This window comes from Protobothrops mucrosquamatus, unplaced genomic scaffold (genome assembly GCF_001527695.2).
Source record: "Protobothrops mucrosquamatus isolate PMUCROS unplaced genomic scaffold, P.Mucros_1.0 scaffold3078, whole genome shotgun sequence".
Lineage (NCBI taxonomy): Eukaryota > Metazoa > Chordata > Lepidosauria > Squamata > Viperidae > Protobothrops > Protobothrops mucrosquamatus.
This window is the reverse complement of record NW_015389088.1, coordinates 84,087-106,929: the sequence shown is the minus strand read 5'-3', so window position 1 is coordinate 106,929 and position 22,843 is coordinate 84,087. Positions and strand designations below refer to the sequence as shown.

At 47.3% G+C, this 22,843-nt stretch overlaps 1 protein-coding gene across 1 annotated transcript in view; it reads right to left on the bottom strand.

Annotated features, from left to right (window-relative positions):
* CRB2 (crumbs cell polarity complex component 2) overlaps positions 1 to 22,843 on the bottom strand; it is a 98,753-nt gene that overhangs the window by 4,794 nt on the left and 71,116 nt on the right. The window contains exons 3-10 of the mRNA XM_029286197.1: positions 20,082 to 20,277; positions 19,088 to 19,227; positions 18,661 to 18,843; positions 17,649 to 17,762; positions 6,472 to 7,404; positions 5,125 to 5,684; positions 1,760 to 1,925; positions 250 to 1,117 (exon numbers count right to left, since the gene is read on the bottom strand). Of these exons, the coding sequence (XP_029142030.1) occupies positions 250 to 1,117; positions 1,760 to 1,925; positions 5,125 to 5,684; positions 6,472 to 7,404; positions 17,649 to 17,762; positions 18,661 to 18,843; positions 19,088 to 19,227; positions 20,082 to 20,277 (3,160 nt within the window). The remainder of the gene's footprint in view (positions 1 to 249; positions 1,118 to 1,759; positions 1,926 to 5,124; positions 5,685 to 6,471; positions 7,405 to 17,648; positions 17,763 to 18,660; positions 18,844 to 19,087; positions 19,228 to 20,081; positions 20,278 to 22,843) is intronic.

Sequence of the window (22,843 nt, the reverse complement as noted above, 5' to 3'; positions counted from 1 at the left end):
TGGATGAAGAATTTCTTGGATGAACTTCTTGAACTCAAAGTGAAGAGCGAAACATTTTTAAGGAAAAGAACTCAGAAAGTCCAATTGCCTTTTGGGAAAGCATGTTTGAGGCATCTGGTTGGAAAGGAAAATTGGGGTGAGATTCCCATAGCTCCTACCCCTTGCGCTGTGTCCCAACTCCAAGAAAGAGCGAGAAAAAAACATCTCCAGAATTCTTATTCTTACCAGCCACACTTCCTACAGACTTACTCGCACAGAGGGCCAGAGTATTCTGGCGGGCATTTGCAGGTGTAGCTGTAGACTTCGTCCACACATACCCCTCCGTTCTGGCACTGGTGCCTCACACAGTCATCTACATTGATGTGGCAACGCTTCCCAATGAAACCCTTATGACAGGTGCACTGGAAGTCTCCCACTAGGTCCACACACTCCCCGTGAAGACACGGGCTGGATTTGCAGTCATCCGTGTTGGTCTCACACAGTGGCCCTTCCCACTCAGGCTGGCAGGCACAACTGAAGGCATTGAAGAGGTCCAAGCAGGAGCCTGCATGATGACAGGGATTGGAAGAACAGATGTCTGCTCCTTGGCAGCCCAGAAGGATGGGCTTGCTGGTCACTTGCACGAATTGTTCCGGCTGTGGGTAAAGAGGGTGGCTGGCCAGGGGCAAAATCAGCCCCCCAATGTCTACATGTCCAAGGCAGCCCGTGAAGTTTTCAGCCAAGACAATCAACGTGTTGCTTTTTAAGAAATCCAGGCTGCCCGCATTTCCCAGGAGAGTTGTGTTGGTGGAATTGTCCAGTTGGAGGTGCCACCTTGATGAATAGGCTGAGGGCTCTTCCATGGTCAAAAAGAGGGTGTGCCAGGAGCCATCAGAGATGGGCATCGGCCTGAGAAAGTTTACTCCCTCGACGCCATTCCCACTCCGGATTTCAACCAGGAGCGAAGAGTTTTGAATAGCCACCAGAAGAGAATCTACTTCCTCTACGGCTTGTATCAAGACGGCGTCGGCGTCCCGCGTTCTGAAGTCCAGGCGGAGGCCGTGAAGAGCTTTGGTGACTGACATATTTGCTGTGAATTCAACTGCGTCACGCTCATCAAATGTGGCATTGGCCAGACCTGCGAGATGAAATGGTAATCAAAGGTCAAGAGTGGAAGATTGTCCAATGGAGGCACCAATGAGCACCTCAATCATCTCCCCCGGGAAGTTCAAGGAAGATGAACACTCAAGTCAAAGACCTGTCTAAGGCCTTCAGAAGGAGTGAAATACTAAGCTGACCCAGATATATCAGCCGAGCTCATTGAGAAGAGAAATCAATCAGAGGAAACATAAGATCTAACAAATGAAAAATCCTTGATGGCCAAAGGAGAACTAACAAGTGGACATGAATCAAATCTCCTGAGCTTCTTCTCAGAGAGAGACAGATGGAAAAAGCTCTGGTTCAAACTTAATTTAAATTCAAGAATTTCCTACAAGGAGCTCTCCTGGAATAGAAAACAGACTGTACAGGGGCTTACAAAGAAGAATGTTCAGGATTTGTGCCTGATCCCGTGACTTGGATTAAAAACTACCTACTGTAATTCTTCAAGCCATCTTTTTAAAGAATGAGCAGGCTGAGTCTAATGGTTGAGAGTACTAGGTTGAGAGTACTAGGTTGAGAGCAGAAGAAAAGGGTCTCCAGATTCTGTGTGACCCCCTTTTTTTTTTTTTTTTTAAAGGACATTTCTGCAGTTGCCTGCAATTCCTGGAGGAACACTTACAAATATAACCAGAGGGGACATCCACACAAGTGGTAGGCGGGGGACACAAATCACTTTGGCACCAGACTTTCTCCTCACAACATTTTCCGGTAAAGTTGGGTGGGCAACTGCAGTTAAAGTCATTCCAGGTGACCGTACAGAGACCACTGTTGAGGCAAGGAGAAGACTGAAAGATAAAAGAGACATGATCAGGAGAGGAAAGGGGTCCCGGTTTTCTCTCTGGAAATGAAATGGAGCATGCAATTGAGTGCAAGTGGATTAAATGAGGGGTCTCCAACCTCGGCAACTGTACAACTTGTGGACTTCAACCCACCCACCCACCCCCCCAAGATTCCTCAAACAGCATGGCTAGCTGAGGAATTCTGGGAGTTGAAGTCCACTAGTCATAAAGTTGTCAAAGTTGGGGACCCCTGGGTTCAATGATTAAGAAAGCTGGGTTCTGTAGCTGATGGTGGATGTGGAATTTCGGTATAACTACCTATCTACATCTTCTTTGCACTTCTTGGTACACCCAGATTTAATCTCTATATGTACCTACCCACCACCAGCAACTATCCAGTTTTCTCTCTTTTGATTCCTCTGCGCCACACAGAATTTTGAACATTGGTGAGGCACCACGCTCCTTCATGTGCCTTTTCTCCACAAGACTTGGAGTCTTTGAAGGCTAACCTTCCAGCAAAAGAGGTTGAGTGTTGGGTGAGGTCTGATTAATTATTGAACGAGGTAGGAGGACCGGACTCAACCTGAGCAAACCTCTCTGGGTCTCAAATCAGGGGGTGTTGTAGACAAGAAACACCATCAACCCCCCCTGCACATTGCACAAAACGTGATCCAGGCAATAGAATTCAGAACCTCAACCATTGTAATTCCCATTGCTGGTGCCTCTAGCCTAGTGTTTCTCAGCCTTGGCAACTTGAAGATGTGTGTCCCAAAGGTGCATTTTCAGGAGGCAACTGGACTTTCTTGTTTTTCCTTGGAAGATGTTTCGCTTCTCATCCCAGAAGCTTCTTCATCTCTGACTGGATGGTGGGGAATGGAAGGATTTATACTCCTTTTAGAGAGTCGTTGAGGCCACTTGGAGGTTTACCTGTGTCTTCAGGGTCACCTGAGTGGTGCAAATGGGTGTGAAGCCACCTTGGCTGCAGGATGTTTTCTGCCCTGGGTCCCTTCACTGTTGAAGGCAGATGCAGGCTACTGGGGATGAGTCTAGGTTGTCTGCATCTCAAACTGAACCACAAACGGTTCCTGCAGTCTGCAAAGTTTCCTGGAAATCCTTTCAGGAGTATGTAAGGAATATTTAAATCCTTCCATTCCCCACCCTCCAGTCAGAGCTGAAGAAGCTTCTTGGATGAGAAGCGAAACGCCTCCAAAGAAAAACCAGAAAGTCCAGTGGCCTCTTGAAAAAAGCACCTTTGGGACAACCATGGACCTGGAGGACTAAGAATCTCTACAGATTTTGAAGATGTGCGGACTTCAACTCCCAGAATTTTGTCAAGGTTGAGGAATGTCGCCCTAGTCCCATAGAACCGTCCCATGGCAAGATTGAAAGACCCACAAGGCATGCAGAGGAGGTGCTTCCTTGCAGTTGGAGATGCTTTTTTCCATAAACACAGCTTGGGGGACATCAATGGACACGTTGAGGATAAAGAGAAAATCCGTACCTCACCTTGTTGGCTTTCCTTAGTCTTGTTCTCCAGATCTTTCTCCTTTTGGCCGCATGAGAAGTAAGAACACAGCAAGGAAATGCTATATCTCTAGCAGCATCTAGGCTTGTCTCATCAGAGTTGGCCTATAACAGTGGTGGCGAACCTATGGCATGGGGGCCAGAGGCGGCACTCAAAGCCCTCTCTGTGGGCAAGCACGCTGCCACTGCCAGCAGCTTGTGCAGGTCCATTAGGCTGCCACTGCCACCTGGAGCGGCAGCCCCACCCAGCACAAAGGAGGCGAAGCAGCCAGCTAGCAAGCACGAGTAAAGGTAGTAGAGCATGCCCACACCCAGCAAGCCAAAGGCCACCCCGAGCAGGGAAAGCCAGATCCCCATCGGTGCCATGGCCCCCCAGTCCCAGCTAGGATTGCGTGCCTCCTCCCCATCTATGCTGGGCCTCCTGCCCACCGCCCCACCCACCAGATACCCCCTGGATCTCCCCCAACCCTGCCCGGCCCCCACAGGCATCCCCCCCCATGAGCAACATCGAGGTGGCCATGCCCACCCCAGCCACGTCCACCCAGTCTGCCGTGACAACTGCACCCATACCCACCCAACGGGCCACGCCCACCCACCCCCAAGGGCACCACAATGCTGATGCGGCCCTGGCACTTTGCGATAAATAAATGGGTTTTGGGTTGTGGGTTTCTAAAAGGTTCACCATCACTGGTCTATAACCTCCAAACCAGATTATAGCAGAAGCCACCCCCAGAGGCTTCCTGGATGGCATCTGCTGAAGCGTTTCAGCGTGGAAGTGTGAGCCACTGCACAACACAAGACGTCCTCTGACAAATGTGCCATAGTCTTGTCCATGGGAGTCATGACACAAGGTGAGACTTAGCAGGTGGTTCTCCTGAGCTCTTAGTTTGCCTGTAATTATCAACCATTTGACGTCCCTCCACAACGTAAGAATCTCTCAGGCTATAATGCTACAAGTAAACTGGCCTCTGGTCTACCCAGTGCAGGTGTGTCAAACTCAATTTCATTGAGGGCCGCATCAGCATTGCGGTTGCCCTTGGGGGGCTGGGTGGGTGTGGCCAGGATGGATGCAGCCTACTGGGTGGGCGTGGATGGAGTGGGTGTGGCCTACTGGGTGGGCATGGCCAGCTCTACATTGTTCGCGTCAAGGGGGCCTGTGGGGGCCTGTGGGGGCAGGAGTGGGACAGATCTGAGGGTCTCTGGCAGAAGGGGGTGGGACCAGGGCAGAGCCCATCAAGCCAGATATGTGAAGTAGGCGAGGGCCATTTGCGGGCCACTTCCAGGTGATGGTGCATTTCTTCATTCCTCACAAAGGTTGACACCTCCCCAGCATGCACCCAGGGGGTGGGGCCAACGCGGCAGGGGCTGGTTCCTCGCTGTTTCTGGATGGCCTTGTGGAGCTAAGACTGAATGCGTTTCAGCGTAGATGGCCACCACAAAATTGTACATGGGCTCCCGGCCGGCCTGGGCCAGGGCCAAGGCAGCGGGGGCCGTTCCCTGTTTCCAGGATGGCTTCGCGGGCCACATGAAACCACTTCGTGGGCTGCATCCAGCCCCCAGGCCTTGTGTTTGACATGTCTGACCCAGTGCACTGTTTTCATCCCACCCATAGAGATGTTTTCCCCACATTCAGCAATATCTCAGTACATCAGGAGGCCCTTGAAGCCTGGTTGGTCCTTACCTTGCAGGCATTATCTGACAGGCATTCTGGAACCACGTTCTGGTTTCGTCCCACAAACGCGTCCCGTGAAAGGCTGTCGTTATCTGGAGGAGGGAAAAACTGCATCTGGCGGTGGTTGAGTTGGATATCCTGCAGGCAGCCTTTAAAAGGTCCTCCCCAGGGGTCCAGGTTTTCTTGGTGGGGGAGCCCACCGACATGAACCTCAAAATTGGCGGCAAGAAGGCTGACGGCCAGATCTCCCAGCTCTTCTTCTCTGTTTAACAGGCTGGTCCGAATGAGGCCTTCCCGGAAGGAGAGCACCACAAAGTGCCTGGTGCCATCGGCCAGATTTCCAGAAGATCCCACTGAAGCAGCAGATGGTGCCTCGATCTGGAGCTTCCCGTCCTTCAAATATACTGTAAGGAAAACATTGCTTCCGTTGCCGATCTGGAATATGAGGCCACTGACCTTCCGTGTCCGGATAAAAAAAGAGAGGTTAAAATTTGGCCCAAGTCTGTCGGGAACCTCAAAGGTGGCAAAGCTAGAAGAATTGTCCTGGCCAAATGTTGCTGCAGGAGATTCTGGAAAAGAGAGAGAGAACAGCTTCCTAGTTCCAAGTCAAGAAAAGCAAATTCCTCGGAAACTGCTATGGGTTCAACTGTCACATCTTTTGGGGGGGGGGCTTACAGAATGTCTTCTACTGGGGTGACAGTATTTCAGAAGACCACAGAGTTCTGGGCTGTAGGAATGTCTGGTATAATCTCTACATTTAGGGGGCTGAAGGACGAAGAACGGTTGCAGGAATTGAGTGTGTCTAGCTCAAGGAAAAGAAGGACTAGGGGTGACATGATAGCAGTCTTCCAATATCTGAGGGGCTGCCCCAGAGAAGAGGGGCTCAACCTCTTCTCCAAAAGCACCTGAAGGCCGGACAAGAAGCAACGGATGGAAACTAATCAACTGGGAATTAAGGAGAAACTTCCTGTCAGTGAGAACAATCAACCAGTGGAAGGGCTTGCCTCCAGAGGTTGTGGGTGCTCCATCACTGGAGGTCTTCAAGAAGACACTGGACAACCATTGGTCTGACATGGTCTGACATGGTATAGTTTCCTGCTTGAGCAGGGGTTGGACTCGAAGACCTCCAAAGTCCCTTCCAACTCTGTTACATGAGGCCATTTGATGATTGTGGCACTTCCTTCTCTCTGTCTTCCTTCATCTTGGATAAGAACCCCAAATAAATTCGTTATTCTACCAAAACCAACCCTGTCTACCATTGGCTCCTATCGTTGTTTCTGAAAATCTTATTTTTATTTCTAACCCAACTTCCTGCTCTCTCAAGAAGGTCAATGGGAGTCCTGTCAGGCTACTCACCATAGGCGCAAGTGTGGCCTTCATAAGGCCGAGAACAGCGACAACGGAAGTCTGTCCAGAAGTCAATGCACTGACCACCGTGGGAACAAGGCTGAGATTGACACCACTCCGTTCTCTCGCAGCCCAGCTGAAATCCAGGAAGCTGTAGCCCTTCTACCTCCTCAGGTAAGAATATCTTGGAGTCAATCTGGAAGTCTTCCAGGCAACCAGTGAAGTGTCCTGTGCAGTTGATCATTAATGTCTCCTCAACACCTCCAACATATATATTCAGAAACGAGGGCAAAAGAGAAACGGGGCTGGTCTCGCCAAGGGGATGGCTGAAGTGGCAGAGGCCTCCTTGGCAAGCTTCATGCCACAGTCTGAATTCTAGAGACTCTTCCACAGAGACTTCTGCTTTGTGCCAGTGGCCATCATTCACCGACGGTGCCTCCAGGGTGAAAGAGACATTGACCTCCTGGGTCAAGAGCATCACCTGTAGAAGGCCAGCGTAGAGTTCCAGAAGCAGATGCTCCGTTTGGTGGCCTCGGTAGAAAAGGAGGCCGTTGAGCAGGGTGGTCCGGAACTGGAGAGCCACGCTGGCTCCATGACCACTTGTGTTCTTACCATCTGCAGAGGTGTTGATTAAGAGGTAGCCATTGTCTGTGAGCGAGAAGGTGGTTGGTGTGGAGCAGGTGGGCCCATAAAATCCAGGAGGACACTGGCACAGGTAGCCGTGGACCTCCGATTGGAAGGTGGGGACACACAACGCCCCATTTTGGCAGTTGTGAGTCTCGCAGCCAGTGAGCTCCACAGAGCAGTTCTTCCCGCCCCAGGCTGTGCCATCTGGGTTGCGGGTGCAATGGCAGATATAGTCGGCGATGCTGTCTTCACAGATCCCTCCGTTTTCACAAGGGTGGTCTTGGCATTCGTCTATCTCATTGGCACACTCGGTCCCTGGCACAGAGAAAAGGGGTGGGCAAGCAAAGAGGGTAATGAGCTTCTGAGTTTGCACCACTATACACAATAAAGTATTTCTCTACACACCATTCAGACGAATTTCACTTAGTCCTGGAAGGCTACGAATACGTCAGGCTAAACAGAGGTAGGGATCCTTAAGTATTTGAGGACTGTTAAGCGCAGTGGTGGGATTCAAATAGGTGAACGACCGGTTCTCTGTGTGGATGCCGCTTCCGGAAGTCCGTTCTGGATCTGGCCAACAAAAAATTAGCGGCCGGTTCTGCCGAACTGGTGTGAACCGGCTGAATCCCACCACTGGTTAAGTGTCCGTAGCCCCGATTAAGCAGCCTCTAGCCTCTTCCAGCTCCTCACACAGGTTCCCACTAATCCCCAAGAATGCTGGCCAGATAAACAAAGTTCTGGATTGTTGTATCTTAATAACCTTACACTTGCCCACAGGAAGGAATTGGAACGCAACCAAACAGAATTTGCAAAACGTCCTCTCCCCTACATTGAGGTAGCTTGTAGCCAGTTAAAGATGGATAAGATAAGGGCAATCTTTCTCAACCTCACCAACATTTAAGACGCCTGGACTTCAACTCCCAGAGTCCAACACCGGGGAATTGCATTGCTAAATCCATGGCAAGGCGAAGCAGGAACAGCTAGAGAAGAGTTCCTGTCTTCATCTAGCAGCTCCTCCGAGCCCCCCAATCTCAATCCCAAGTGGAATGAAGTGAGAGAGTTTGGTGCCATGTAATGTGTGAATGGCCTTGGGGGAAACGAGGGGAAAAGATGCTGCCTGGGGAATGGACAGATAATAATAATAATAATAATAATAATAATAATAATAATAATAATAATAATAATAATAATAATAATAATAATAATAATAATAATAATAATAATAATAATAATAATAATAATAATAATAATAATAATAAAGTTGGAAGGGACCTTGGAGGTCATCTAGTCCAACCCCGGCTCAGGCAGGAAACCCTATACCATTTCAGACAAATGGCTGTCCGGTCTCTTCTTAAAAACTTCCAGTGTTGGAGCATTCACCGCTTCTGGAGGCAGGTTGTTCCACTGGTTAATTGCTCTAACTGTCAGGAAGTTTCTCCTTAGTTCTAGGTTGCTTCTCTCTTTGGTTAGTTTCCACCCATTGCTTCTTGTCCTGCCTTCAGGCGCTTTGGAGAATAGCTTGACTCCCTCTTCTTTGGGGCAGCCCCTGAGATATTGGAAGACTGCCATCATGTCACCCCTCGTCCTTCTCTTCGTTAAACTAGACATACCCAATTCCAGCAACCGTTCCTTATATGTTTTAGCCTCCAGTCTCCTAATCATCTTTGTTGCTCTTCTCTGTACTCTTTCTAGAGTCTCAGCATATTTTTTACATCGCGGTGACCAAAACTGGATGCAGTATTCCAAGTGTGGCCTTACCAAGGCCTTGTAAAGTGGTATTAACACTTCACGTGATCTTAATTCTATCCCTCTGTTAATGCAGCCTAGCACTGTGTTGGCCTTTTTGGCAGCTGCAGCACACGGCTGGCTCATATTTAAGTGATTGTCTACTCTACTAGGACTCCGAGATCCCTCTCACAGTTACTACTATTGAGCAAGGTACCCCCTAAACTATACCTGTACATTTGGGTTTTCTTGCCTAAATGTAGAACCTTACTTTTTTCACCATTGAATTTCATTTTGTTAGATAGCGCCCAGTGTTCAAGTCTGTCCAGATCCTCCTGTATCCTAAGCCTGTCTTCTGGAGTGTTGGCTATTCCTGCCAGCTTGGTATCGTCTGCAAATTTGATGAGAGGAAGCATAGCCCCCCTCCTCCAACTTCATAATGGGAGGAGAAAGACACTCAGATGACCCTCCTTAATTTCTCAAGCTGTAAAAAGGACCCTGAGAGATTTGTATGGTCATTCTTGCAAGATTCTGAAATGTAGCTTTACAGTACAGTAGAATTAGCTCACCTAGTTATGTTTTACCTGGCAGGGCAGGTGAATTGGAGGATGCCAACTAGAAGCGTCTCTTCCTGTTCCCGGTGGACCTCCTTTCAGAAGGAGAAATGACGTTCCTTGCGCTAATAATTCTCATTCCGAAATAACCTTCTCTGAAGCTGCCACTGCTTAAAATTGGGGTGGCGGTGGGGTTACCTCTGAGTCCTGCACTTCTAGCCAACATCAAATTAATCCCCACAGCCCTCTCAGGCTCCCTTGTTGGTGGCTAATTTCCCCTGGGAAACCATGTTTTGATTCCTCCTTTGTTTGTTTGCCGGGGTGGAGAAAACCGGTTGCTGCAGTGGCTTGCATCACGTCGGCCCTGATCAAGTCTCTTCACAACTGCCCTACACAAGGAAGCCAACTCATGTCATGGAAGAGTAGCTAAGGTCATTCCTCCTTCCAATCGGGCAGATTGAGCCCTGGATGTTTTTTTGTTGAGAAGGAGCCTTCTACTCAATGCAACAGGCCAGCATTAAGCCTCCCATTAGGGCAGGTGTGCTATTGCTTAAGCGGTGCTCCTTAGCCAACTCAACAAGGCTGGTCTTTCAGCCCCTGATAGCGATCCCATGCTCTCTTGGGAGCAGCATCAACCCCCTCACCTTTCACACAAACAGCAAAGATTTGTGCAAGGCCACACAACGTGGGCAACCAACAAAGGACACCTAAAAGAAGGACCTTTTTCCAAGCGTGGTCCTTTGGGTTTGAGAACGTGCCAAACTTTGTGAGGGAACAACTGAGGAGCAACACAATTACAGGTGCATAGCTAAATGTCTATGGAGAGTCTCAGTCAGTCATCCAGGTCACGGTTGTCCCAAAGGTGCTTTTTTCACGAGGCAATTGGACTTTCTGGGTTTGTTTGGTTTTTTTTGAAGACGTTTCATTTCTCATTCAGAGCTAAAAAAGCTTCTTGGATGAGAAGCGAATAGAATATAGAATAGAATAGAACAGAACAGAACAGAACAGAACAGAACAGAACAGAACAGAATAGAATAGAATATAGAACAGAACAGAACAGAACAGAATAGAATAGAATAGAATAGAATAGAATAGAATAATAGAAAAATAATAGAATAGAACAGAATAGAATAGAATAGAATAGAATATAGAATAGAACAGAATAGAATATAGAATAGAATATAGAATAGAATATAGAATAGAATAGAATAGAATAGAACAGAATAGAATATAGAATAGAATAGAACACAATATAGAATAGAATAGAATAGAATATAGAATAGAATAGAACACAATATAGAATAGAATAGAATATAGAATAGAATAGAATAGAATATAGAATAGAATAGAACAGAATAGAATAGAATATAGAATAGAATATAGAACAGAACAGAATAGAATAGAATAGAATAGAATAGAATAGAATAGAATAGAATAGAATAGAATATAGAATAGAATAGAATAGAATAGAATAGAATAGAATAGAATAGAATAGAATAGAATAGAATATAGACTAGACTAGACTAGACTAGACTAGAACAGAACAGAACAGAATATAGAATAGAATAGAATAGAGCTGGAAGGGACCTTGGAGGTCTTCCAGTCCAGCCCCCCCCCCCCCCCGTTGCCTTGTGAAAAAAGCACCTTTGGGACACAATTGCAGGGTTTTCATTCCTTGAATTCTTCCTTTGAGGGGAAAGGGCTTTAAAGACTTCTCTTCCACTGAGATATTTCTTTGCTTCAGCAAAGAATCCAAAGAAGGGCATCCATCCCCTTTTGCAGAAATGAGAATCTGCCGGAGGAGGCATTTTGTTTCTATCCGCAAGAATAAAATAGGCTGGAATGTGCCAGGAAATATTTTACAATCCAGGTCTGTGGGAGGAAGGAGACTCGGAGGGAGGGGGCAGAGAGTCCTCGGAGGAAAGGGAGTAAGGATGGTCTCTTTTGAAGAGGAGGCCAGCTTAAGTACCCTATAGTTCGGCTGCTAACTCCGGAATGGCCTTGGGTTTTCAAGGGCTGCTCCCTTTCCCCTGTGGGGGGACACAAAAAAACCCCGCAGCTAAAAAAAAAAAAAAGGAGTTTGTTGGATGTTAGGATCCAGGAGCCTCCACCCAGAGCAGAACAGCTTCATCAAAGGAACACTGCAAGTTGCTAGGAGATCACCAAGGAAATCTCCCTCAACCCATTAATCCAACGCATGCGTCCATCTGTATGCTGGGAATTCCTTCCCTTCAGCAGAGACAGAAGATCTTGATCTATCAGCATGCACCCCACCCCACTCCCTTTGGGGATAAGCAGTTGGGGTGAAGTGGAGAAAAGAAGTAAGGAAGGAGATAAGGAAAACGAAAGGAAAACAAACATAGCTAAAACCAACGCAGTTCACTTATTACTCCATGCTTCTTCTTTTTTTTTTTTTATCCTGGTCAACCATCTCTGCTTCTCCTACATTCTTCCTGCCTTGTTATCTTGGATTTCTTTATCTCAGAGGTCTGCTCCCCTCTCAGCCACATTCCCTCTTTTTTGTATATTTATTTTAGGAACCAATCCCTATCTATTCTCCTTCGGTGACTACCAAACCCAACATGCTTCTATGGTCATGCTATGGCCAATCGATTTTTCTGTTCAATCTGCCTTCATCCAGGTGGATGGCCTTCGTTCTTGACGTGATCTCGTTTAATCCAACGCATTTAAGAATCTGCCCTCACGTCCTGTAAGTTTATCCTGATTACCCAAACGCTCACTTTCACAAAACATACACAGCCCCCCCCCCCTTTTTTGTATCTTTTTAGCAAACATTAATTGCTCCCAGGGATAATTACCCTTCTACTCATGTTTGCACATTTTAACATCTCAAACATTCTCCATAAAAGTTTCCCCTCTTCACTAAATATCCTAGTGAGATATTCTCCTTGTTCTTACTGTCAAGGTTATCAATCTTCTTTTGATGAAAAGGACCATTAGTGGGGCACACAGATCATTAGTCTGTCTATCTGTCTGTCTGTCTATCTATCCACCTATATCTACTGTATGTCTGTCTGTCTGTCTATTTATCCACCTATATCTATGTCTGTCTATCTGTCTATTTATCCACCTATATGTCTGTCTGTCTGTCTATTTATCCACCTATATGTCTGTCTGTCTGTCTATTTATCCACCTATATCTATGTCTGTCTGTCTATCTATCCACCTATATCTATGTCTGTCTGTCTATCTATCCACCTATATCTATGTCTATCTGTCTGTCTGTCTATCTATCTATCCGCCTATATCTATGTCTGTCTGTCTGTCTATTTATCTACCTATATCTATGTCTGTCTGACTGTCTATTTATCCACCTATATCTATGTCTGTCTGTCTGTCTGTCTGTCTGTCTATCTATTTATCCACCTATATCTATGTCTGTCTGTCTATCTATCTATCCACCTATATCTATGTCTGTCTGTCTGTCTGTCTATCCACCTATATCTATGTCTGTCTCTCTGTCTGTCTATCCCTATCATCCCTTTCTCTCATCTCTCTCTCTCCATTCTATCCATCCACCATATCTATCATCTATCTACTGTCTGTCTGTCTGTCTGTCTGTCTGTCTGTCTGTCTATGTTTATGTATGTATGTATGTATGTGTCTGGGGAGAGAAATTCTGCCTATCATTGTGATGACGTTCACAACGTTCAGACATTGTGGGTGCTTCATGACCGGAGGTTTTTAAGAAGAGACTGGACAGCCACTTGTCTGAAATGGTATAGGGTCTCCTGCTTCAGCAGGGGGCTGGACTAGAAGACCTCCAAGATCCCTTCCAGCTTTATTCTGATTCTCATCTATGCACTCTTCCATCCTTATTGCACCTTCTTGCTTGGACACCTTAACTGAAGATAAATCTTGCTTCTTTAGGACATAATGGGTCTATCCCCCTCCCCAGGAGACACACAATTTTCACAGTCTGGAGTTTTCTGCCAAAGGACTGGCCACAACAGCCTGGTGTGAAGAAGATCAACGTTCATTTCAGTGTGAAGCTGAACAACTCTGCCCTCCAAGAGTTAGCAGAGACACACACACACACACCCTACAGAAAACCTTCCCAAGACAAGAAGCATTGCCCACCGATCCGTACAGAAGACTCACACACACGAATCCACAGACCCACAACCACACAGAAAGAGCCGGGGTTGCTAAGGACGTCGGTCATTACCTGCCAGCAGATGACAAAATCCACCCAGGAAGATTCCAGCCAGCAAAGGGTTCATGGCCGTTCCCCTACCGGCATGGGTAGTGGTCCCAAGAGGAAACACGCCAAAGGCTCAGACCGAGCTGGATAGGACCGGAACACGGTTTGTTTGACTCCTGGGTGCCAGGCACACAACGGGCCACTTCGGAGATGAAGCCAAGCGCAAAACAAGGGCTGTTGCCGCTGCTGCTCGGATCTAATCCATCTCAGCTCTAAATCTTCCCAGCTGGCGTCTATCCCAGCTGACAAGTTGTTTGCCTACCGCCTCCTCTTCAAGGGGAGTGGGAGATTGTCCTACGCAGGAGAGCCTACTGGCTCTGGGTGCCCTCCCTTCCCTCTTATTGCTGGCAATGGGAGAGGAGCCCGGAGGCCCATTGCAGCAGCACTTTTGGTAGTGAGTGAGCTTCCTGAAGCCAGCCCGTTGGGAAGACTCTCCTTAGCAGGGCCAACTAAATCAGTTCAGTGTTTGACTTCATACTATCAAGCTGGACCCTACAGTGGCCCTTCCTGTTGATGTTGAGTCCTTGGAGGAAGTTCAGAGAAGAGCAACTAAGATGACTAAAGGCCTGGAGACTAAAACATACAAAGAACGGCTGCAGGATTTGGGAATGGCCGGTCTAGAGAAAAGAAGGATTAAGGGTGACACATGATAACAGCATTCCAGTGTTTGAGGGGCTGCCACAAAGAGGAGGGGGGGTCAATTTATTTTCCAAAGCACCAGAGGGCAGGACGAGAAACCTCCAACATAATCAAGGAGAGAAGCAACCTGGAACTAAGGAGAAACTTCCTAACAGTGAGGACAATTAACCAGTGGAACAGCTTGCCACCAGAAGTTGCGGGTGCTCCATCACTGGAGGCTTTTAAGAAGAGATTGGACAATCACTTGTCTGAAATGGTCTAGGGTCTCCTGCTTGAGCAGGGGGCTGGACTAGAAGACCTCCAAGGTCCCTTCTAGTTCTCTTCTGATTGATTGATTGATTGATTGATTGATTCTTCTTAGAAGGACACAAGTGTTGCCCCACAGCCATCCTTTCCCATCAGAAGAGTTACCGCCATCAAGGATTGGCCCAGATTCTCTAAACCACGGTTTGTCAATCTTGGCAATTTTGTGGACTTCAATTCCCAGAATTCCGCAGCTGGTATGAGAATTGCCAAGGTGGCTCTCTACACTTCCTTGATGAACGTTCAGAATTAACTGAATGGAGAAACAATCAAGTCTATCTCTTCCTACCCCCCCACCCACCCACCAACCCATGGCGATCTCTAAAAGATCCTGCTGACAGGAGCATCCACTAATATAGGTAGTCCTCGTTTAGCAACCATTCGCAGTTACGACAATGATGAAGAAGTACCTGGCTCAATAGTAGTAACTGTGAGAGGGATCTCGGAGTCCTAGTGGACAATCACCTAAATATGAGCCGGCCGTGTGCTGCAGCTGCGAAAAAGGCCAACCCAGTGCTAGGCTGCATTAACAGAGGGATAGAATCAAGATCACGTGAAGTATTAATACCACTTTACAAGGCCTTGGTAAGGCCACACTTGGAATCCTGCACCCAGTTTTGGTCACCACGATGTAAAAAAGATGTTGAGGCTCTAGAAAGAGTACAGAGAAGAGCAACAAAGATGATTAGGGGACTGGAGGCTAAAACATATCAGGAATGGTTGCTGGAATTGGGTATGTCTAGTTTAATGAAGAGAAGGACGAGGGGGGACCTGATAACAGTCTTCCAGTATCTCAGGGGCTGCCCCAAAGAAGAGGGAGTCAAGCTATTCTCCAAAGCGCCTGAAGGCAGGACAAGAAGCAACGGATAGAAACTAATCAAGGAGAGAAGCAACCTAGAACTAAGGAGAAACTTCCTGACAGTGAGAACAATTAACCAGTGGAACAACCTGCCTCCAGAAGCGGTGAATGCTCCAACGCTGGAAGTTTTTAAGAAGAGATTGAACAACCACTTGTCTGGAATCATATAGGGTTTCCTGTCTGAGCAGGGGGTTGGACTAGATGACCTCCAAGGTCCCTTCCAACTTTATTATTATTATTATTATTATTATTATTATTATTATTATTATTATTATTATTATTATTATTATTATTATTATTATTATTATTACTTTGCAGCTAATCCTCGCATTTACTACCTTTTCAGGGCTGCAAAGCAAAGGAAAGCTGAAGTCAGATCCTAAGACTAGTCACCCTTTCAATTAAGGACTGTTTCACTCAATAACGGAATTGCTGGTCGCTAAACGAGGAGTCCCTATCCCCTCTTCCTAAACGAGGATAGGCTGAAATAGAAGCAGAAAGAGCGTCCTGCAGTATCTCAGCTGGACAGTTGATTTCATCTCATCGGATTGCGTGTAAGCGTAAGTGTCAGTGTTAAGTCCTCTGCATTTTAGAAAGCTCACCTCCACGTTTCAGATTTTTCTTCCTTTCCACGAGATGGCAGCCTCACAATATTTTAGAAAGAGTATTCCCAACAGCCAGCGTTTCAGACCTATCTGGTCCCACCGGATGGAACATTGCAAATGAACTTAGCACAGTGTTTCTCAACCTTGACAATTTTAAGGCATGTGGACTTCAACTCCCAGAATTCCATAGCCAGCATTGCTGGCTGTGGAATTCTGGGAGTTGAAGTCCACATGCCTTAAAATTGCCAAGGTTGAGAAACACTGGTCTTAGAAGCAAGCAGCTTCGTCTGTACCTTACAGCTAAACCAGATATAAGGTCTCTCTTCCATTCGTTTGGGGAAAACACAGGTGGATAACACTTGCGAATGGAGCACGTCTTGCATTTCTTCTCTGCTTTTGCTCAAATCCCAATTTTAAAAGGCCTTCCAGTTGATCACGGCAAGGACCTGGGTGCTCTCCGAGCTGGGCGGTTTCCTTGCAGATGTTTCATTGCCCAACTAGGTAATATCATCAGTGTTAACACGAAAGATGTTATCTAGTTGGGTAGTGAAGCATCTACCAAAAAAAAAAACCCAGGCTCAGAGAGCACCAAGGACCCCACAATCCTCCTCCTCCTCCTCCTCCTCCCCTTCCTCCTCCTCCCCTTCCTCCTCCTCCTCCTCCTCCTCCTGATGAAGTTACCTAGTTGGGTCATGAAATGTCTGCAAGAAAACCAAGCTCAGAGAGCACCAAGGACCCCACAGTCCTCCTCCTTCTCCTGATGAAGTTACCTAGTTGGGTCATGAAATGTCTGCAAGAAAACCAAGCTCAGAGAGCACCAAGGACCCCACAGTCCTCCTCTTCCTCTTCCTCCTCCTCCTCCTCCTCCTCCTCTCCACAAACCCCTCTCCCTTCTAGCACTAATGATGTTACCTAGTTGGGTCAGGAAATGTCTACCAGAAAACCAAGCTCAGAGAGCACCAAGGACCCCACAGTCCTCCTCCTCCTCCTCCTTCTCCTCTACCTACTCCCTTCTAGCATTGATGATGTTACCTAGTTGGGTCATGAAACGTCTGCAAGAAAACAAGCAAGCTCAGAGAGCACCAAAGACCCCTCAGTCATCCTCCTCCTCCTTCTCCTCCTCCTCTCCACAAACCCCTCTCCTTTCTAGCACTGATGAAGTTACCTAGTTGGGTCATGAAACGTCTGCAAGAAAACAGCCAAGCTCCGCGTGTCCCAAGGACTCCACAATTCAGCCCTGAGCTACAAATATCTCTTCTACCAATCTCTATAAAGACAGTACTGCAAAAGCTAGCAAAACCAGTGAGGCCCTTCCCACGTGAGCGAGATTAGGGAAAGCACATCGTAAGATTTGCCCCAGCCAAATACAAACCCCGACAGGAGACACACAGCAAGCATCGCTTGGGCCAAATATCACAGCACGAAGCAACCCAAATCAAATCTGGAAAGTTTCCAGCAAATCTGACTTTGATATTAAATCAGTGCAGAATTCACCCAGCTAGAAACTTAAATTAGGTAAGTGGAAAAAAAGGCAGTAAGAGATAAGCCTTTGGGTCACGGAAAGGCACCATAAGGCTTCTCTCTTTCCCATGTTCAGATTCCCTCCCGTTCTTCAACCTTGTTCTTCGTTTCCCCCCTCCTCCATTTACCTGAATATCCAGGTAAGCAGTCACACCGGTAGCTGTTCACCAAGTCCAGGCAGCTTCCTCCGTTTTGACACGGCTGAGATTCGCATTCATCTGTGTTGATGGAGCAGGTTTCGCCTTCAAAGAGATCGCAAAGCAGGTCATGCTCACAACCTGTGTTCCTCGTTGATTTTTCGGGGGGTGGGGGATCGATCACTAACTTGATTCAACGAGCGGGCTTGAATTTATGAACTCGAACCACAGACCCACACCCCCCACACACTGAAAAGCCCGTTCTGTTCTCCTGCAGCACTTAAGGCTTATTTAAATCGTCCTTTCTCCCGTGGAAGAAAGACAGACAGACCCAGAATGAAAATCTATAACGATCTAAAAAAGCAGGGCAAATCTAGACAGCGTACTAAAAAGCAGAGACGTCACCCTGCCCACAAAAGTGCGTACAGTCAAGGCCATGGTTTTCCCAGTTGCAACGTATGGCTGTGAAAGTTGGACCATAAGAAAGGCCGAGCGCCAAAGAATTGAGGCCTTTGAACTCTGGTGCTGGAGAAGACTCTTGCGAGTCCCCTGGACTGCAAGGCGATCAAACCGGTCAGTCCTAGAGGAGATCAACCCCGACTGCTCTTTAGAAGGCCAGATCCTGAAGTTGAAACTCAAGTACTTTGGCCACCTAATGAGAAGGAAGGACTCACTGGAGAAGGGCCTAAAGCTGGGAAAGATGGAGGGCAAGAGAAGAAGGGGACGACAGAGAAGAAGGTGGCTGGATGGAGTCACTGAAGCAGCAGGCGTGAGCTTCAATGGACTCCAGAAGATGATAGAGGACAGGAAGGCCTGGAGGAACATTGTCCGTGGGGTCGCGATGGGTCAGACACGACTTCCCAACTAACAACAACAGTCGCATGAAAAACCTTGCTGAAGCAATAGGGGAGGGGGAGAGGCTGATTCCTTGACCCGTCAGCTAATTCCTGATCCACGGTACAGACCTTGCGGGATCCCCCCAAAACAAGTGAAAAGAACACACCCTCAAAACCAGGATGACAACTGCAGATGAAACCAGCAGCTGCTCGGTAGCTAAATTGCTCGGGGAAATCCATGTGTCTCCCGTAGTAGCTCTGATTGGACCGTTCGAGGCATTCTCCATCGTTGAGACACGGGTGTGTTGAACACTCGTTTAGGTCTTCTTCGCAGTGTGTTCCTACGTACCCTAATGTCAAAGAGTAAAGGGGACAGAAGATGAGTCAAACTAGAAACTCTGGAGTGGAGGCAAGGTATCCTACCTCAATTCAACCAGGTTCTTGTTTGAGTTAGTGCACCAGTTTGACGCAAGGACAATCCAGAAGACCTTCCCAGTGGAACCCATCAATGTCTTCTTTAAGAAATAGGATGGGGGGGGGCTCACAAGCCCTCCCCCCCCCAGCAGCTGCCACGTTTTAAAAACTTTTGCTTACCTGGCCAGCAAGAACAGTTGTAAAATCCAGCTCCTTCCAAGCAAGGGGCCCCATTCTGACAAGGTTGTGAAGCACACTCCAAGATGTCCGACTCACAATGTTGTCCTTCAAAGCCAGTGTTGTGACAGTCACACTGGTAGCTAAGGAAGAAAAAGAAGAAAAAATTGTGGGACTGACTGATTTAGCACATCCTCTTTGTTCCATAGGGGTGGTCAATGCCTTAGGATGCCCCATGTCAATTTCATCCCTGGGTTTAGCTCAATGCGTCTTGACTGTTCCTCAGCTGTGTTCCTCACAGTTCCTCCAAGGTGTGGCTGGAGCATTAAAATAGCATAGTCTTGTCGATGGGGTGTGCACTGCACCATCAGTCACATCCTCTGTGCATTCCTCACAGTTCCTCCAAGGTTTGGCAGGAGATTAAAATAGCCTAGTCCAGGGGTAGGCAACCTTGGCTCTTTTATGACTCATGGACTTCAACTCCCAGAATTCCTGAGCCAGTCATGCCTCAGCTGGGTGGGAGCAACAGGCTAAGACTGAGGGAGGCAAGCTGCAGGAGCAGCTGCCACCTGTTAGCAATGAGGAGGAGGTAAGAGTCCACACCTCTAGAGCAGAGAGGAGACAGGCATAATGCAGGTCAGCTAGGCTATTCGCGAGGAGGCAGCCTTGCTTCTCACGAAGGATTGCACCGGCATTGCCTAGTTAACCCCACCCTGAGGATTTGAGTGTTGTTATAGCAATGTGCCCAGTTGTGTGGCTTGTGTGCTCGTGCCGTATATCCTGGCCTGTGACTCCTGGACTTTGTGTATGCCCATTGGACTCAGTTACCCTGTATTGAGCTTGGAACCCGGACCTGCACCACGGGGTGCTTTCTGAGCACCTGTTTGGGGGAGGTTGAATAAACACCTGTAGAATTCTTGCCATATGTGTGTGGGGGGGGGGGAAGTGGGGCAGCACAAGAAGCCATTGAGTTTGTCCTCAAGATTGAGGCTCTCACCTGTTGACCAAGTCCTGGCAGATGGCTCCGTTCAGACAAGGCTGGCTGTGGCATTCATCAATATCCACTTCGCACTGGGTTCCTTCGTAGCCCGGCAGGCAGGAACAGATGAAGAACCCAATATGGTCAGAACAGGTGCCACCGTGCCAACAGGGACTCGATTCACACTCGTTGACCTCCACATCGCAGTTCACACCTTTGTGACAAAAAGAGAAGGATGGATTCGTCTAGCTATACTACACCTTCTAAAGGCTGTATGGTGGGTCCTTCCCTCTCTAAATCAGGGTTTCTCAACCTGAGCGACTTTACGTGGCGTGGATATCAACTCCCAGAATTCCCAAGCTGGCTGGGAATTCTGGGAGTTGAAGTCCACTTCTCTGAAAGATGTCGAAGTTGAGAAACACTGCTTTAAATAATCCGGGGTGGGGGAGAGAAAGAGAGAGAGAAAGAGAAGGAGAGAGAGAGAGAGAAAAGAGAGAGATGAGGGAGAGAGAAAAGAGAGAAAGAAGGAGAGAAAAGAGAGAGAATGAGAGAGTAGGATAGAGAAAGAAAAGAGAAAGAGAAAAGAGAGAAGGAGGGAGAAAGAGAGAAAAGAGAAAGAGAGAAGGAGGGAGAAAGAGAAAGAGAAAAGAGAGAGAGAACGAGAGAGTGGGATGGACAAAGAGAAAAGAAAAAAAGAGAAGGAGGGAGAAAGAGAAAAGAGAAAGAGAAAAGGGACAAAGAGAAGAGAGAAAGAGAGAGAGAAAGAGAAAGGAGAGTGAGAAAAGAGAGAGAGGTGGGAAACTATTGTTTCCATGGGAAACTGAGGCTGTGAGGGAGGGAAATGCCCCAAATTAGCATATTTTTAACCAGAGTTCAGCATGTTTTCCCACAGGTTCAAAAAAGGAGGTCTCTCCTTAACGGTTAGAATTATTTATCTTCCGCCGATTTGCAGATTTCCAGCAGGTCCACAAAGAAACCCCTAAAAGAAATCTAAGTGCCCCCCCCCCGTGCTCTTTTTCGTAATCTGCTGACTTCAGAGAATGTATCCCTGGGCTGCTACCTGCAAATCCACTTAATTCCAATTTTCTGGCTCAGCTCTGCTTCACAGCAGTCCCGGCCAGACTAATCCACCAGGAATGTGGGCCCCTTAATCTGGCAGAGCTGTCCAGCCTTAAGCAAACGCCTGTCCAGCTCCTGCTAAAAGGGACTCGGTCCTTGTGGGGGGGAAAGGGTCGAGAGCTGAATCCCAGGTTGGAGGCAGCGGTGGGATTCAAATAGGTGAACAACCGGTTCTCTGTGTGGATGCCGCTTCCGGAAGTCCGTTCTGGGCCTGGGCAACAAAAAATTAGCTACCGGTTCTGCCGAAGTGGTGCGAACTGGCTGAATCCCACCACAGAAAGGAAGGAAGGAAGGAAGGAAGGAAGGAAGGAAGGATTGGTGGGATTCAAATATGTCAACAACCGGTTCTCTGCGTGGATGCCGCTTCCGGAAGTCCGTTCTGGGCCTGGGCAACAAAAAATTAGCTACCGGTTCTGCCGAAGTGGTGCGAACTGGCTGAATCCCACCACAGAAAGGAAGGAAGGAAGGAAGGAAGGAAGGAGTGGTGGGATTCAAATATGTCAATAACCGGTTCTCTGTGTTGATGCTGCTTCTGGAAGTCCATTCTGGGCCTGGGCAACAAAAAATTAGCTACCAGTTCTGCCGACCTGGTGCGAACTGGCTGAATCCCACCACTGGTTGAAGGGAGATGCCTGGAACTCCAGCCCAATGCCCAGAGGAAAGCAAAGGTTGTGAGTTTACGCACCCAATTTTCCAATTTAACTCTGGAGTCCCCAAAGCATCCTTGAGGATGCTACATCCTGTCTCTGGCCCTGACACCCCCAAGTTTGCCTCTTCATGTGTCCACAGTTGTTGGTGTCCTTTCATAAGATGCTCGGCGAGTTACAGTATTTTTAAGGAGCTGCCAAGCTCATATCTTTCCCACACCAGTTTTGCTTATAAAGCCCTAGTGAGGCCACACCTAGGATATTGCAGTCAGTTTTGGTCACCATATCACAAAAAAGATGTTGAGTGTTTGGAGGAAAAAATTCAGAGAAGAGCAAGTAAGATGATCCAAGGCCTGGAGATTAAAATATAAGAAGAACAGCTGCAGGACTTGGGTTTGGCCAGTCTGAAGAAAAGAAGAAATAGGGGGGACAGGATATCAGCGTTCCAGTATCTGAGGGGCTGCCACAAGGCAGAGGGGACCAGGTTGTTCACCAGAGCACCAGAGGGAAGGACGAGAAACAATGGTTGGAAACTGATCAAGGAGAGAAACAACCTGGAATTAAGGAGAAACTTCCTGACAGTGAGGACTATCAACCAGTGGAACAGCTTGCCACTGGAAATCATGGGTGCTCCATCACTGGGGATTTTTGAGAAGAGGCTAGACAGTCACTTGTCTGAGATGGTATAGGTTCTCCAGCTTGAGTAGGGGGCTGGACTAGAAGACCTCCAAGGTCCCTTTCAGCTCCTATTCTATTCTATTCTATTCTATTCTATTCTATTCTATTCTATTCTATTCTATTCCTTATTTCTATTCTATTCTATTCTATTCTATTCTATTCTATTCTATTCTATATTTCTTTTCTATTCTATTCTATTCCTTATTTCTATTCTATTCTATTCTATTCTATTCTATTCTATTCTATTCTATTCTATTCTATTCTATTCTATTCTATATTTCTTTTCTATTCTATTCTATTCCTTATTTCTATTCTATTCTATTCTATTCTATTCTA